This window comes from Zootoca vivipara, chromosome 2 (genome assembly GCF_963506605.1).
Source record: "Zootoca vivipara chromosome 2, rZooViv1.1, whole genome shotgun sequence".
NCBI lineage: Eukaryota > Metazoa > Chordata > Lepidosauria > Squamata > Lacertidae > Zootoca > Zootoca vivipara.
In genome coordinates this window covers 11,748,026-11,764,611 of record NC_083277.1, presented here as the reverse complement: position 1 = coordinate 11,764,611, position 16,586 = coordinate 11,748,026, and the positions used below count along the sequence as shown (strand labels likewise).

Here is a 16,586-nt window from a genome sequence, read left to right as displayed (position 1 = left end):
CTCATCCTGGATATAGTCTTTTTGCACCGTTGCCTTCGGGCAAGAGATACAGAACAATTAAATCAAGAACAAATAGATTAAAGAACAGTTTCTATCCAAGAGCTATGTATAACCATCTTAAATGCTGTAACTAAATAATATGATCCTGGGGAGTTGTGATGGGTGTGTATGTATGTGTGTGTGTGGCTGTAATCGTGTTTTTGCTTAGTTGTTTATGGGATGGCATTCAATTTTGTTGTACTATGTACAATGGCAATAAAGTATCTATCTATCTTCCTATCTGTCTATCTATCTACGGTATCTATCATCTTAGTTTACAAATGCATATATTCTACATATATTTGCCAAAGTTAGGCTGAAGGAATGAGAGCAGGTGGTTCTAAGTCACCTTTGCGCAAGAGCCAAGAAAGGGAGCATGAAGGGCCGCGGAGAAAAATACCAACAACTCAATCCTGCGTGCTTTTACTACAAAGACTAGCTGAGTTCAATGGTTTACTCTCGAGTAAGCGCGCAAAAGATTCGGGGCTCATGCAGCCGTGAAACCCAGCCCGGTGCATTTGCCTGGGAGCAAACCGTCAGCTCCAGAGTTAAGGGTTTAGAATCATGGAGTTGGAATCAGAGAATCATAGAATTGTAGTGTCGGAAGGGACCCCAAGGGTCCTCTAGTCCAACCCCCTGCAACACAGGAATCTCAACTAAAGCATCCATGACCTATGGCCAGCCAACCTCTGCTTAAAAGCCTCTAAGGAAGGAGAGTCCACCACTCCCGTTCTACCTACTTCAGAGTAAACCTGCATATATGATTGGGGTTACAGGTGGTAGGTAGCCGTGTTGGTCTGACGCAGTCGAAACAAAATAAAAAATAAAAAAAATCCTTCCAGTAGCACCTTAAAGACCAACTAAATTTGTCATTGGTATGAGCTTTCATGTGTATCTGAAGAAGTGTGCATGCACACGAATGACAAACTTAGTTGGTCTCTAAGGTGCTACTGGAAGGAATTTTTTTATGTGATTGGGGGTGGGCTTTAACAAACAAAAAATAACTGCGCGCGCGCCGGAGGCAATGAATTCAAGCAGCCCCAAGGAATCAATTGCCAAGTGCATCCACCCTCGCTCCATCCATGAGCTCAGGTAGCCAAGTGGGTTTTTTTCTTTTTGCAGGGTTGCCTTGCAAGAGGGTTTCTGTGTGCCCCCCCTCTCCTCTTGGCTTTGCTTCGATCACATGGTGGGAAGCGGAAAACAAAGAGCAAAGCCGCCAGCTCTCCCCATTTAGCGTTCTGGTGGAGGAGGAGAAAGGGAAATAAAATACAGTAGAAATAAAATTGAAAAAGACCGATTCGCTTTTAAGCGCGCACGGGCGCGCACAGACAACTGTGATGGTGATCGAGGAGACGTCGTAGCACAATCCCGAGAGAAAAAGAAGAGAGAGGGATCGGTTGAGAAGTCCCCGAGGATCCCCGCTTCTTGAAGGATTCCTGGTGAGGGTGCCTTTCAAGCCGGGAAGAGAAGGGAGAGCAGAGAGCCCGGCCAGGGGATCCTTTCAGCCAGGGAAGCGACTCTAACTGTAAGTGCAACGCCTCCCCTAAGCAAAAGCTGCCACACAATTGTCAAACGGTGTTGTGTCGTGGTTAGAGGGCTGAATTAGGAGCGAGGAGACCTGGGTTCACAGCCCCACTCAGACATGAAGCCTACCTTGCAGGGTTGTTAAGAGGAGGAATTGGGGGTGAGGAGGCAATGTCCTTGCAGGAGAGCAAGGTTAGAGACGTGGTTAAGTAAATCTTCTTCTTGTTCTTTGGCGATCACTTGTAGCCGAGTAAGATAAACACGATTTTAACAATGGGTCCGTATGTGACTGTGGAGGCCAATTCTGGATCCACACGTCCTTCCACAGTGGGGACATTGGTTTCCAGGTGGGAGTTCATCACGGTGTGGATTTGCCAGCGAGTAGGGATAAGTAAATAATAGGGCATTATTTATGTCCTCTTCAATACGACTTGTGTTGAGGATTGCAGTCATTCCCACCCATTGAAATCTTCTCCACCTCATCTCATTTCCTATCATTTCTGTTCTTTTCTTTGGCGCACGTCTGCAATCTTTGATCTCTCTTCTGGGTGGGGAGAAAAAACCCCTTTCAAGCTCTCACTACCTATTAATTTAAACATTCCCCCCTATCTTTTATTTCATTTATTTTTTTAATTGAATTTTTATGCTGCCCTTTGCTGATAGATCTCAACATAATCGGTTCACAACATAAACATACAAAGGGGAAAAAATCATGTTAGCGTAAAAGGCAGCTAGTCAAATTAAAATGCAACATACAGTATATTGAAATTAGATTACAAATTTCAACTAAAAAAAACCAAACAAACTGGGAAACACCCAGCACTAAATGTTTTAAAAACAACTCAGGGCCACGTACAGGGCTTTAGTAAATAGACTGGTAGTAATAATTAAAAACAGCAGCATGTGAAAAGTCTGATAATATTTGGGAATGTCGTTCCACAATTGGCATGCCATAGCTGCAGAATGCTGGACTGTTGGTGTGATCCAGCAGGCTCTTTTATGTTCTTCCGTTCTTGTATAGAAACCAGCCCAGCTGTATTCCTTCCTGCAGCTTGCAGAGGTCGAAATCTCTCTCCTCAGCACTGTCCCCACCCCCACCCCCCTCTTTCTCCTAATCAGAAGTTCCTGATAGGACGGAACAAGAATCAGTACAGCAAATTATAGGAGTGGAGAACACCAAGACTTCCTCAGCTGCCCACTCAGGTGCACAGAGAACGTGTCATTATAGACAAATAGAACAGTTGTTCAGGGATTTGTTTCAATGCTTCTGTTTAAAATCATTTCACCAGAGTAATCCTGTGGCTGTTTGATCAAAAGCTGTTGAGCTCAGTGGAGGTCTATTGGCACCTGGTATCCAAGGGACGTGGGTGGCGCTGTGGGTTAAACCACTGAGCCTAGGGCTTGCCGATCAGAAGGTCGGCGGTTCGAATCCCCGCGACGGGGTGAGCTCCTGTTGCTCGGTTCCAGCTCCTGCCAACCTGCCGTAGCAGTTCGAAAGCACGTCAAAGTGCAAGTAGATAAATAGGTACCACTCCAGCGGGAAGGTAAACAACATTTCCCTGTGCTGCTCTAGTTTGCCAGAAGCGGCTTTGTCATGTTTGCCACATGACCTGGAAGCTGTATGCCAGCTCCCTCGGGCAATAACGCGAGATGAGCGCCCTAACCCCAGAGTCAGTCACGACTTGACCTAATGGTCACGGGTCCCTTTACTTTTACCTTATCCATCTGATAAGGTGAAAGGCATGGAGACCAACACTAGGTGGCGCCATAGCCCCTGAGAAGGCAGAGCTGGCAGTGCCCCCTTTGTGCTAATGGACCAGCCTCCCTTTCTAATCAGTATGCTTTTATTATTGATGTCTCAGGGACAGAATTATTAGCTATAGAACCTTGAGGGTTTGAGATGCAGAACCTGAGGGGCAGGGAGAAAAAGTGGGCCTTGTGTTTTTCCACCTTGCCGCCTGCTCGGTTTCTGGCCGCTGCTAAAAAGATCTGGATCAGCATCAGGAAGGGAGCTGGCAGTCCTCTATAGAAGCCATCCAACATTTTCTGCCTTTATGTGTCTGTCGTTTTCTATTCTTCTTAGGAACATAGGAAGTACGAAGTCAGACCATCTAGCTCAATATTGTCTACACTGACTGGCAGCAGCTTACCATAGTTTCAGGCAGGGAGAATTCTCTCCCAACCCTACCGTCAGATACCAGAGGGGTTGAGCCTCTGGTATTTGAGCAAAAACTAGTCAACACCCCCCCCCAACTCCCCGGCCACGGTCTTCTCCATCCTTACACTTTTCCTTATGTCTTTCTCTTTGTCTCAGGGTGTCTTAAGGTGACACTGAAAATGAAGGAGGAAGAAAAAGAAGACGAGGAAGACCTCCCGGGAGCCGGTCCCCAGGGCTCTGAGGAAAGCAAGATCTTCCCAGGTGACTGGCTAGGTGTGAGATGGATTTGGCTGAAACAGGTTACCTAGGGAACTTTGGCCCCCAGACCAAATTTGAAACATCAGGCCTCCCCATTAGACTACAAGGTTGTTCCCCCCCTAAATTGTGCCCATCTGCCCCATACCTGATGTTCTATGGGGCTCGCAGAGATGTGGATAGTTGGGCTGCTCTCAAATCCTATCCCTGCAGGAAGCAGGATTGAACTCCCTGTGCACCCATGAGTGCCTAGGGAGTTCAATCCTGCTTGGTCACAAAATCTTCCTATCAGATGAACAGTTGCCAGTCCCATCTCATATGTGATACACATACCCTACACACACAAAGCATTCAGGATTGGATTTTTTTATTTATTTATTGAATTTATACACTGTTCTATACCCGCAGGTCTCACGGTGGTTCATGCTGAGTGTCAGCCGAGATCATATTAGGCCAGTTAAAGGTAAAGGGACCCCTGACCATTACCCTGTTTCTCATATTTTAAGACATACCCATAAAATAAAGGTAGGTCCAGTTGTGACCGACTCTGGGGTTGCGGCACTCATCTCACGTTATTGGCCGAGGGAGCCGGCGTACAGCTTGCAGGTCATGTGGCCAGCATTACAAAGCTGCTTCTGGCGAACCAGAGCAGCACATGGAAACGCCGTTTACCTTCCTGCTGTAGCGGTACCTATTTATCTATTTGCACTTTGACGTGCTTTCGAACTGCTAGGTTGGCAGGAGCTGGGACCGAGCAACGGGAGCTCACACCGTCGCAGGGATTCAAACCGCCAGCCTTCTGATCGGCAAGCCCTAGGCTCTGTGGTTTAGCCCACAGCGCTACCCACATCCCTATTAGGCCAGTTAGATTCCTGCAAATAACTATTCCAGCCCTACAGATATTCAGGACCTCAGCAATTGAGGCTCAGTGCATGAAGCTTTATGACAACTGTGTTTATTCCTGACCTGTTTTGTATCATAGAATTGTAGAGTTGTTGGAAGGGACACCGAGGGTCATCTAGTCCAACCCCCTGCGGTACAGGAATCTCAACTAAAGTATCTATGACCGATGGCCATTCTAATGTGGTATTCAGTTTGAATATGAATGTGTTTTGGGTCCTTTTTTATTAGTTCACACTAGGAATGAAGCTATACAGTGAGCCTCACTCTTTCTGATTCTGAGGGTCTTCCCCCACCCACTGCTACGATAATTTGTTTTCTTCTTGTAGTCGTGGAGAAAGAAAGCCAACTCATTAAGACTCTTCATCATGATCATTCATTCATCCTTCCCTTAAAAATTATCAATCATCTGCCTTTCGCCCTAAAGTCCCAGGGCAAGGAATGTTATACCGCCCAAAGCAAACATTTTAAAACCATAAGATTGAAACTGTGTAGAAAAAAAACTCCATTCTGAAGGAAATCAGCCCTGAGCGCTCACTGGAAGGACAGATCGTGAAGCTGAGGCTCCAATACTTTGGCCACCTCATGAGAAGAGAAGACTCCCTGGAAAAGACCCTGATGTTGGAAAAACTTGAGGGCACAAGGAGAAGGGGACGACAGAGGATGAGATGGTTGGACAGTGTTCTCGAAGCCACCAACATGAGTCTGACCAAACTGCGGCAGGCAGTGGAAGACAGGAGTGCCTGGCGTGCTCCGGTCCATGGGGTCACGAAGAGTCGGACACTACTAAACGACTAAACAACAGGAAAAAAATACAGAATCTGCTTGCAATGAAACCAACAGCAGCGACAGAAATTCAGGTGCCTCATCTCACCCACCCACCCCAAAATCCTGAGAACAGAGATTCATATTCACCTGCTCATGAAACGACACCAATGTTGTGGTGAGGTGCGCCTCAGAGGGCTTGGTGACACAAGTGTCATTAGGTGTGTGGACCACCAGGAGACCTTCCTCTCACTACAGATCTTAATGTCAAAGAGAAAAACAGCTACCAGATTTTTAGAAGACATCTGAAGGCAGCCCTGGTTTAGGGAGGCTTTTAATGTTTAATAGATTACTGTATTTTATTTTTTTGTTGGAAGCCGCCCAGAGTGGCTGGGGAAACCCAGCCAGATGGACGGGGTATAAATAAATTATTATTATTATTATTATTATTATTATTATTATTATTATTAGCAGCTCAGAATGGGAGGAGGCAGAGAAACCAGCAGACATTCACTGCTTGCCACTCATGACTGAACCATCCTTCTGTGCCTCATCTTCTGACATTTTTTCTCTTGACCAGAGTTCCCTGATGTGAGGATAAAGGAAGAAGAGGAGCCCTGGGCCCGGAATCATCAGACTTCTGAGGAAAACAAGACTTCACCAACTGCCCAGTCAGGTGAAAGATCTAATCGAGAAACTGGGACCCATTTAGCTAGGGTTGCCATACTGTGGTACCTTGGTTTCCGAACGTCTCCATTGACCAGGCATCCCCAAACTTTGGCCCTCCAGATGTTTTGGACTACAATTCCCATCTTCCCCGACCACTGGTCCTGTTAGCTAGGGATCATGGGAGTTGTAGGCCAAAACATCTGGAGGGCCGCAGTTTGGGGATGCCTGCCGTTGACGAACATTTCGGTTTTCGAACGCTGTAAACCTGGAAGTAAATGCTCCAGTTTTCGAACACACCTCGGAAGTCGAACATGCCACACGGCTTCTGCTGAGTGTAAGATCCTGAGGCCTAGCTGTCAGCTTTTGAGTTTTTGGTTTTCGAATGTTTCGGAACTCGAACGGTCTTCCAGAACGGATTACGTTCGAAAACTGAGGTACCACTGTATTTCAAAAAGTGAAATTTTGGACTTATTTGGGGGAAAGTTCTAGTTACAGGTAGGTAGCCGTGTTGGTCTGCCGTAGTTGAAACAAAATTTAAAAATTCCTTCCAGTATGTCATTGGTATGAGCTTTTGTGTGCATGCACATTTCTTCAGATGACAAACTTAGTTGGTCTCGAAGGTGCTAATGGAAGGATTCTTTTGGGGGGGGGAGTGGTTGAGGTTGTTTTTTATTATTCTTTGCGGCCAAGGTTGTCGTGCAAAATCTCAAAAATGAAATTTGGCAAAATCCAGACTTTCGACATGGGTTGTCATATGTTCGGATTTTCCCAGACATTTCAGTGATTTCTGCTTCCAACTGCTGTATTCCAGCTATGTCTGGGAAATTCCAGATGTATGGCAACCCTAATTTTGCCACCTGTGGGCAGGCGTCTTCCTGGTTTCCCAGCATTCCAGTGGGGTGGCCAAATTCATCTCTGGCAGCAAAAAACCGACAAAGCGTTTTGTGGCTCCTGGAACGTGGAAGGATTAATTGTGGCATAAGCTCTTGTGGATCGAGCCCCCACCCCACCCAGCAACGACTCCAGATGCACAGCCAGCAGGTTGTGGCGCTTCCCACAAGACCCTTCACACACTTTGGAGGTACATGTAGGGGTTCAAATGAACACCCCTCTGGTGCATTTCACATTATTCCCTACATTCCAGCTGATTTTGTCTTCTGCACTTTAGCAGGAATTTCAGTTTTCAAGCCTGAGTGGGATTCCTGGATTTTAGTGAGGAGGGAAGAAGGCTTGGGTTTTGTACCAAAAGAAGAAGAAGAAGAAGAAGAATGGAAGAAAATAATAATAATAATAATTATTATTATTATTATTATTATTATTATTATTATTATACCCCGCCCTTCCCAGTCAAGATTGGGCTCAGGGCGGCTAACAGCAAAAATATCAACTCAAGTATAAAAGAAACAATTCAATTAAAATGCAGATTAATACAATGTTAAAATTCAATTTTAAAATTAAAAATCTACAAGTAAGATAAAACCATTATAAGATAAAACCTTAGGGGAGGGTAACCCCGGGGTCAGACTGCGTCAGTCCAAAGGCCAAGCGGAACAGCTCTGTCTTGCAGGCCCTACGAAAAGATGACAAATCCCGCAGGACCCTAGTCTCCTGAGACAGAGCGTTCCACCAGGTCGGGGCCAGTACTGAGAAGGCCCTGGTCCTGGTCAAGGCCAGCCTAACCACCTTGTGACTCAGGATCTCCAGTATGTTATTATTTGTGGACCTTAATGTCCTTTGCGGGGCATACCGGGAGAAGCGGTCCCGTAGGCACGAGGGTCCTAAATGAGGCTGGTGAGGTAATGGAGAAGCCACCTCATTTGAAAGCTGTTATGTATTGAGGGAGGTGAGGGGAATTTTTTTCCCCCACAGAAAACTAGCTGGCACTCACTGTTGCCTTCCCTGTATTGATCAGGATTCCCTGAAGTAATGGTAAAGATGGAAGAAGACAAACCTGAGAGTGGAGGCATGGAGGAAAACAAGGCTGCTGAGGCTTCCTGCTCAGGTGAGGGGTGGATTTCACTAAGATGCACAGGTGACCAGAAGCTGCTCTCCAAGTGGGCTGGATCAGGCATCCCCAAACTTCAGCCCTCCAGATGTTTTGGACTACAATTCCCATCTTCCCCGACCATTGGTCCTGCTAGCTAGGGATCATGGGAGTTGTAGGCCAAAACATCTGGAGGGCCGCCGTTTGGGGATGCCTGGGCTGGACCCACAACACCAGCACCTCAGCAAGTGTGTCGCAGGGCGAGGTGGCAGGGAGGTCGGTGCCATGTGGACCCATAGAAACACCGGATTTGCTCTGCCGTTGCGCTTGCCCTGTTGCCTCCCCCCTCCCTCTCCCAGTGACTTACTCCGAATCTGTGGCACACTTCTCTTCTATCAGTCATCCCCAGGCTTCGCACATTTCTCCCAACCTTGAAACACCCAAGATTTGAATGTTGTGGGAAGAAAGCCTTAATAAAGGTTGGCTTTGGCGTTTGAAAGCCTTGATGTGTAGCTTTGGTCCTTAGAGAGGAGGACAGCACAGGGGCAGAAATGGACACACAGAGACACACACCCGCCAATGATTCTGTAGTCTTGGAATGTTCTGGAACCCAGGAGAATGCCCCATAGCGTTCTTTGTGTCTGCAACCCCATTGTGTCTGTGATTCCAAAATAAGCTTGTCTGCTGAGCTGGGCACCTCTTCTCCCCTCACAGAGGCTATTATTCAGTCAATAAATTAAATTTATATACTGTACTGTACTGCTCTTCGTCCGAAGATTTCAGAGCAGTTCAAAAGATACAAATACTGGATAGAAGCACAAAGCCCAAAAGTTAAAACAGGCATCCCCAAACTGCGGCCCTCCAGATGTTTTGGCCTACAACTCCCATGATCCCTAGCTAACAGGACCAGTGGTCGGGGATGATGGGAATTGTAGCCCAAAACATCTGGAGGGCTGAAGTTTGGGGGTGCCTGAGTTAAAACCATAAGCCCCTCCCCACTCCCACAAACACATTTAAAGGCTGTAGAATATTAATCAGCCAAAGGCCTGGCTAAAGAGCAACATTTTGGCCTGGTGCCTAAAGACATGTGATAAAGGCGCCAGGCGAGCCTCCCTGGGGAGAGCATTCCACAAATGGGGAGCTACTTTGGAAAAGGCCCATTCTCATGTTGCCATCCCCGGACCTCTTGTGGAGGAGGCACACACAGAAGGGCCTCAGAGGATGAATGCAGAGTATGGGGAGAGGTGGTCCTTGAGGGATTGCAGTTTTGAACTGTTTAATAGAGGCTGTCAGAACCGGCTGCCCTGTGAAGGAAGAGAGAGTCTAAATTCAAGGCTATGTCTTAGAGGGAAACAGAGGCTGCCAGCAACAGCAGAACCACCTGGGCAGGGTGGTGGTATGTGCCTTATAATAATTGTTGCCCAAGATTGCGTTTTTCCCTCCTCCCTCCCAGTCCCATTTCCTTTTGTGCCATGTCTTATGGAACACAAACCCAAGGTCCTATTTTCGGCTGAAGTGCAGGATTAAATCCTTGAAAGAAAGAATATGATTAAGACGAGGTTGTCCGAAATATGTGTCTTTCCGGAGATCCTCTTAGATCTCTTTCCTCCCGCAGGGCTTCCTGCGGTGACTGTGAAGGTGGAAGAAGAAGAGGAGGAGGAGGAGCCCTGGGATTCAGATCATCAAGGCTGTGAGGAAGGTGAGGCCTTCCCAATAGAGGGAAGAGTCTGGCTGTGAGATGACCCCCACATCTCCTCTTGCAATAGAATCATAGAATCATAGAGTTGGAAGAGACCACAAGGGCCATCCAGTCCAACCCCCTGCCAGGCAGGAAACACCATCAAAGCATTCTTGACAGATGGCTGTCAAGCCTCTGCTTAAAGACCTCCAAAGAAGGAGACGCCACCACACTTCTTGGCAGCAATTTCCACTGTTGAACAGCTCTTACTGTCAGGAAGTTATTCCTAATGTTTAGGTGGAATCTTCTTTCTTGAAGTTTGAACCCATTGCTATGTGTTCGCTTCTCTGGAGCAGCAGAAAACAACCTTTCTCCCTCCTATATATGACATCCTTTTATATATTTGAACATGGCTATCATATCACCCCTTAAGCTTCTCTTCTCCAGGCTAAACATACCCAGCTCCCTAAGCCGTTCCTCATAAGGCATCATTTCCTGGCCTTTGACCATTTTGGTTGCCCTCCTCTGGACACGTTCCAGCTTGTCAGTATCCTTCTTGAACTGTGGTGCCCAGAACTGGACACAATACTCCAGGTGAGGTCTGACCAGAGGAGAATACAGTGGTACTATTACTTCCCTAGATCTAGATGCTATACTCCTATACTAAGAAGCAGAGACTCAGGATGGACAAAAGGAGGAGGCCCTTCTTCACAGAGCACAAATTATGACGTTCACAGCCCTTAAGATGTGGTGGCTGCCAACTGAACTGGCTTTTAAAAGGGGATCAGGCAAATCCGGCTATTGATTAATAAGGCTGTCAATTGCACTATTGCCTGAGTCAGTGCCGGTACCTCTGACCATATCAAGTTATGACTGGGATAGTCCAGAGGGTGCCCTCCAGATGCAGTTAGACTACAACTCCCATCATTCCTGACTGTTGGCCATGCTGGCTGAGGCTGATGGGAGTTGGATTCCAGCAACGTATGCAGCCCCACACACAAACAAACACACTCTGGCAGTCCTTGAGCCAGAATTTCAACACTTGATCATCTTCTGCTCCTCCAGGATTTACTGGTGTGATCGTAAAGGTGGAACCAGAAGAGGAGCCCTGGCTCTCCAGTCTCCAGACATCTCAGAGAAGTGCGGCTGTCTCAGGAGTCCAGCCAGGTGAGGGATTCAGTGATGATGTAACAAATTCTTGGAGCGCTTCAAAGCCATGAAAATGGTGTACAAGACCAAAACACGAACACACAAAAACCATAAAAACTATAAAGCCATCCTCACAAATCCTAAAAACAACAAAATACAGTGGTACCTCTACTTACGAATTTAATGCATTCCGAACAGTAAGTCAGAAAAAATTGTAAGTCGAATCCCATAGGAATGCATTGGGAGAAAAAAAAATTCGTAAGTCTACCCTATCTAAAAATTCGTAAGTAGAAAAAATCCTACCTAAACCGCATCCAAGATTGCGGGCGGAGCTCCGTTCGTAAGTGGAAACATTCGTAAATAGAGTTATTCATAAGTAGAGGAACCACTGTAGTTTTAATTGGGTATGGTATTGTTCCATAGCTAACTGAGTCATCCCCCAGGGAAACCCTTCTTAAAACGAAAATGTCTTCAGCTGGGCTGTATGCATGCACCTGGAGACTGTGCCTGCATGGAAATGTCCTCTGCTCATCCCTGTTCAGCCCCCTCTTGGTTCTGGGAGGCAGAGGTGCAGGAGAAGGTGGGGAAGCACCTGCCCCCTCACTTTCCTCCTGACCTGCCTCTTCCTCTTCTTCCAACCCATCCTGGACTCCATGCTCCAGCTCTGAAGCTTCCCCTGCCTCTGACTCTTGCCTCCTGACCGGAATAGTTCCCCACAAATCACTGGCCCCTGCTCCTGAGTCAGACTCCAGCCCTGCTTCCCCTGGCGCACACTTGTCAGCATCTTGCCAGTCCCTCAATACATTAAGCAGAACGATCATTTGCTCGGGAATTAATGTGCGGTGTCATGACTTCCCTGTTGCTTCCGACAGGCAATGGCTATGCCAAAGAAGAGGAGGATTTTCTGCCTGGGAGTGTGAAGCACATGGAGCCCACGAGGGCATCGTTGACGATGGCCAGAGGGAGCGTTTTCCGGAGAGCCAATCAGTACAGAGCAGAAAGGCAGCAGGGAAGCCAGGCAGGGAAGAGAGTTTGCAAGAAGCCCTACAAATGCTCCAACTACGGGAAGGTCTTCGTCTGGAGAAAATACTTCCTCGCCCAGGAGCGAGGCCACGCGGGAGAGAAACCGTACACGTGCTCGCATTGCGGGAAAACCTTCAACGGGCGCTCGTACCTCCTCGCTCACGAGAGAACCCACACGGGAGAGAAGCCCCACAAGTGCTCGCTCTGCGGGAAGGGCTTCAACGTGAGGTCTTACCTTATCGCTCACTGGAGAACCCACACAGGAGAGAAGCCCCACATTTGCTCGTTCTGCGGAAAGAGCTTCAGCGGGAGGTCCAACCTCAACCGGCACCAGAGGAGCCACACGGGAGAGAAGCCGTACACCTGCTCGGCGTGTGGCAGGGGCTTCAGCCACAAAGCGCACATGATCCGCCACGAGAGGATCCACACGGGGGAGAAGCCCTACAAATGCTCGCAGTGCCTGAAAAGCTTCAGCCAGAGCTCCACGCTGATCTCCCACGAGAGGACCCACACCGAGAAGCCCTACAAATGCTCACACTGCGAGAAGAGCTTTGGCCAGAGTGCCAAGCTCGCCGCGCACGAGAGGAGCCACACGGGCGAGAAGCCGTACGAGTGCCCGGCTTGCGGGAAGGGCTTCAACCACCGCTCAGACTACGTCATCCACGAGAGGACCCACACGGGCGACAAGCCGTACGCGTGCGCCATTTGCGGGAAAGGGTTCAGCGGGAGGTCCAACCTCACCCGGCACGAGAGGAGCCACACCGGGGAGAAGTCATACCTCTGCTCGGTGTGCGGGAAAGGCTTCTGCCACAAGGCCCACCTCCTCCGCCACGAGAAGATCCACACAGGGGAAAAGCCCTACAAGTGCCCCAACTGCAGCGAGAGCTTCAAGCACAGGACGGACCTCATTGGCCACCAGAGGAGCCACTCGGGGGTCAAGCAGTACACCTGCACAGCCTGCGGGAAGAGCTTCAGTGGGAAGTCGAACCTTAACAGGCACAAGAGAAGCCACACGGGAGAGAAGCCCTACACCTGCCTGGTCTGCGGCAGGAGCTTCAGCCACAAAGCACACCTGATCAGGCACCAGAGGATCCACACCGGGGAGAAGCCCTACAAGTGCTTGCACTGCACGAAAAGCTTCAATCAGAGTTCTACCCTTACTGCTCACGAGAGAACCCACACGGCAGGGAAGCCGTACAAAAGCTGAGCTCGGACACTGCGGGCGTCTGTTTCGGAGTACAGATCCTAACGAGGTTGTGAAGTGATTTGTGTGTGATGTGCTTTTAAAGTTTGTGTGTCACCTCAGTCAACTTTCAGGCAAGGAGGATGTGTGTGTGTTTTTCTCTCTCATATATATATATATATATATATATATATATATATATATATATATATACACACAGTGGCACCTCGGATTAAGAACTTAATTCGTTCTGGAGGTCCGTTCTTAACCTGAAACTGTTCTTAACCTGAGACACCACTTTAGCAAATGGGGCCTCCTGCTGCCCCCGCCCGCTATTTCTGTTCTCATCCTGAAGTAAAGTTCTTAACCCAAGGTCCTATTTCTGGGTTAGCGGAGTCTGTAACCTGAAGTGTCTGTAACCTGAAGCATCTGTAACCCAGGGTATCACACTGTGTGTGTGTGTGTGTGTGTGTGTGTGTGTGTAGGCTCAGAATGTGAGGGGCACCCCAGGCTTTCTGTGAACTGAGGATTTTTCCTTCATTCTTCCCTCATTATCGATTTGGGAGAGAAAAGAATACACAATCCTCTCCCCTCCCCCTCAGCAAAAACAGAATGACCCGTCATGAAAGAAGATTGTAGCGCAGTGATATAGCACTTAGCTTGCTGGCAGAAGTTTAATCCCTGGCATCTTCATTTGGAAAAAAAAGGGGGGCAAGGACAGTCACAACGATCAAAGGACTGCCTAGAAAGGTCACAACATTTGGCTTTTTTAGATTATAGGAAAGGCAAGTAAGACAGGGTGGGAAGACATGGTAGAGGTCTGTAAGTTTATACAGTGTGGAGAAAGTGGATAGGGAGGTGTTTTTCTTGCTCTTATAATATTAAATCGTCGGGCCGCCCAATGAAGCTGGAGGGCAGGAGATCTCGGACCAGCAAAATACGAGGCTTCTTCGCAAAGTGCATGCTTAAGCTGTGAAACTCACTGCCCCATGATGCAGTGATTGCTTCCAACTTGGGCAGATTACGGTGGGTTAGACAAATTCACTGAGGTCAATGCTATCAGTATCTACTCATCACGATGGCTATATACAGGTAAAACTCAAAAAAATTAGAATATCGTCGAAAAGTGCATTTATTTCAGTAATGCAACTTATTGTTTTTTATTTTTATTTTTATTTTTACAAATGCTTTCTTTTGGAAATTCCACAGTAATAAAACAAATACAGTGCTACCTCTACTTGCGAATAATTCTACTTACGAATGTTTCTACTTACGAATGGAGCTCCGTCTGCCATCTTGGATGCGGTTTAGATAGGATTTTTTCTACTTACAAATTTTTAGATAGGGTTGCTTCGACTTACGTATTTTTTCTCCCAATGCATTCCTATGGGATTCGACTTACAAATTTTTCGACTTACAAATGTGCGTTCGGAATGCATTAAATTCGTAAGTAGAGGTACCACTGTAGTTACAATAATACAGAAATAAACAAAAATAAACATCACTATTACATTTCATTTATTACATTCCATTTATAATTGACCCACCTAACGACAAATAATTACAACAAATAAAGGCTTGGCATATCTTGCTTTGCATGTCATGCATCTATCTCATATATTGGTTTCACCTTTTAAGTTGCGTTACTGAAATAAATGCACTTTTCGAGGATATTCTAATACAGTTTCACCTGTATTACCCACAGTAGCAGAACTTGGGTACCAATTTCCGTGGAACATGGGTGGGAGAGTGTTATTGTGCTCCGAAGCATCTAGCAAACCTTTAGGGAAAACGGAGAATGCCAGACTAGAGAGGCCTTTGTTTTAAGAGGGTAAGAGACACTCTCAGAGGTGTGCGAAGAGCCAAACAGAACCTCCTCGTGCAGAGGCATTTTATCTGAATACCAGGTGCTGGGGTCAAGTATCCCTGCGTCCGACAAAAATGGCTCCCGGACCATGAAAATGAATGTCACAATAATAAATCTGTTGGCTGGACATTTGGGATTTTTTATTTTACTTGAACTGAATCCAGACTAACACAGCTGCGCCCCCCCCCCCCAAGCATGATGAAAAGAAAACACACAGAGTGCAGTCCTGTACACATCTAATCAGATGTATGCCCTATTGAGTTCAATGAGATTTAGTATGCAGTCCCAGAAACTACAACTAATCCAGAATGTGGCAGCAGGATTGGTGACTGGGAGTGGCCGCAGAGACCATGTAACACTGGTCCTGGAAAAGACCTACATTGGCTCCCAGTACATTTCTGGGCACAATTCAAAGTATTGGTGCTGATCTTTAAAGCCCTAAATGGCCTTGGCCAAGTATACTTGAAGAAGCGTCTCCACCCCCATCATTCAGCCCGGACACTGAGGTCCAGCGCCGAGGGCCTTCTGGCGGTTCCCTCACTGCGAGAAGTGGAACCAGGCACAGGGCCTTCTCGGTAGTGGCACCCACTCTGTGGAATGCCCTCCCACCAGATGTCAAGGAAATAAACAACCACCTGACTTTTAGAAGACATCTGACGGCAGCCCTGTTTAGAGAAGTTTTTAATGTCTGATGTTTTATTGTGTTTTTAATATTCTGTTGGGAGCCGCCCATAGTGGCTGGGGAAACTAGATGACCCTTAGTGTCCCTTCCAACTCTGCAATTCTATGATCTTAAGGCAGGGCTGGGTCTGTGCCCCTGTCTCAAACCGTGGAAAGCCACTGCCGGTCAGGATAGACCAGGGTTTCCCAAACTTGGGTCGCCAGCTGTTTTTTTGGACTGCAGTTCCCATCATCCTTGGCCACTGGTCCTGCTAGCTAATACTCTTATCTGCAATGCAAAGGTTTTGGGTGTTGCTCAGTCAGTTCCTGATTTTCAGCGGAGGAGGCATTTCCCTGCTCTCTGGAGTGGCTCTGTTTGTAACCCCACCGACTCCCTCTTCTTGCACCAGCCATGGGGTGGATGTTTTTTCTTCTACCACCCCAGACCCTTCAGATATATCCCCTCTTCTGCTACCACTCACCCACCTATGTCCAGCCCCTTCTGGGGGCCAGGATCTGCAGTCCACAATTGCACCGAAAAGGCATTTCTCCCTAAAGGGGGAGGGACTGGAAAAAGCCTCCCGCTTCGTTCCTTTCCTTTCCCTCTCTTTATTATCGCAGCTACCCAATCACACGTTTCCTGCTTTCTCTCTCTAGGAATTTCAGCTCTGCTTGTTTAACCTTTTGAGCATCTCCCCACCCCCACCCCAGGGAACTGAGCGTGTGAACAGG

The 16,586-nt window shown here is 47.4% G+C and overlaps 1 protein-coding gene across 4 annotated transcripts; it reads left to right on the top strand.

Moving 5' to 3' along the window:
• Positions 1–1,166: 1,166 nt before the first annotated feature.
• LOC118080977 (zinc finger protein OZF-like) lies at positions 1,167–16,520 on the top strand. 4 transcript variants are annotated; one of them, XM_035107055.2, is made up of 7 exons: positions 1,167–1,564; positions 3,878–3,982; positions 6,222–6,317; positions 8,223–8,312; positions 9,910–9,993; positions 11,038–11,139; positions 11,994–16,520. In XM_035107055.2, exons 2-7 carry the CDS (start codon positions 3,901–3,903, stop codon positions 13,349–13,351), a joined length of 1,812 nt encoding a protein of 603 aa, XP_034962946.2. In that variant the 5' UTR covers positions 1,167–1,564; positions 3,878–3,900; the 3' UTR covers positions 13,352–16,520. The 4 variants fall into 4 exon arrangements, with proteins under 4 accessions (XP_034962946.2, XP_034962948.2, XP_060126665.1 ...); XM_060270682.1 differs by lacking the exon at positions 1,167–1,564 and adding an exon at positions 4,385–4,439; XM_035107057.2 differs by lacking the exon at positions 8,223–8,312.
• The last annotated feature ends 66 nt before the right edge of the window (positions 16,521–16,586 follow it).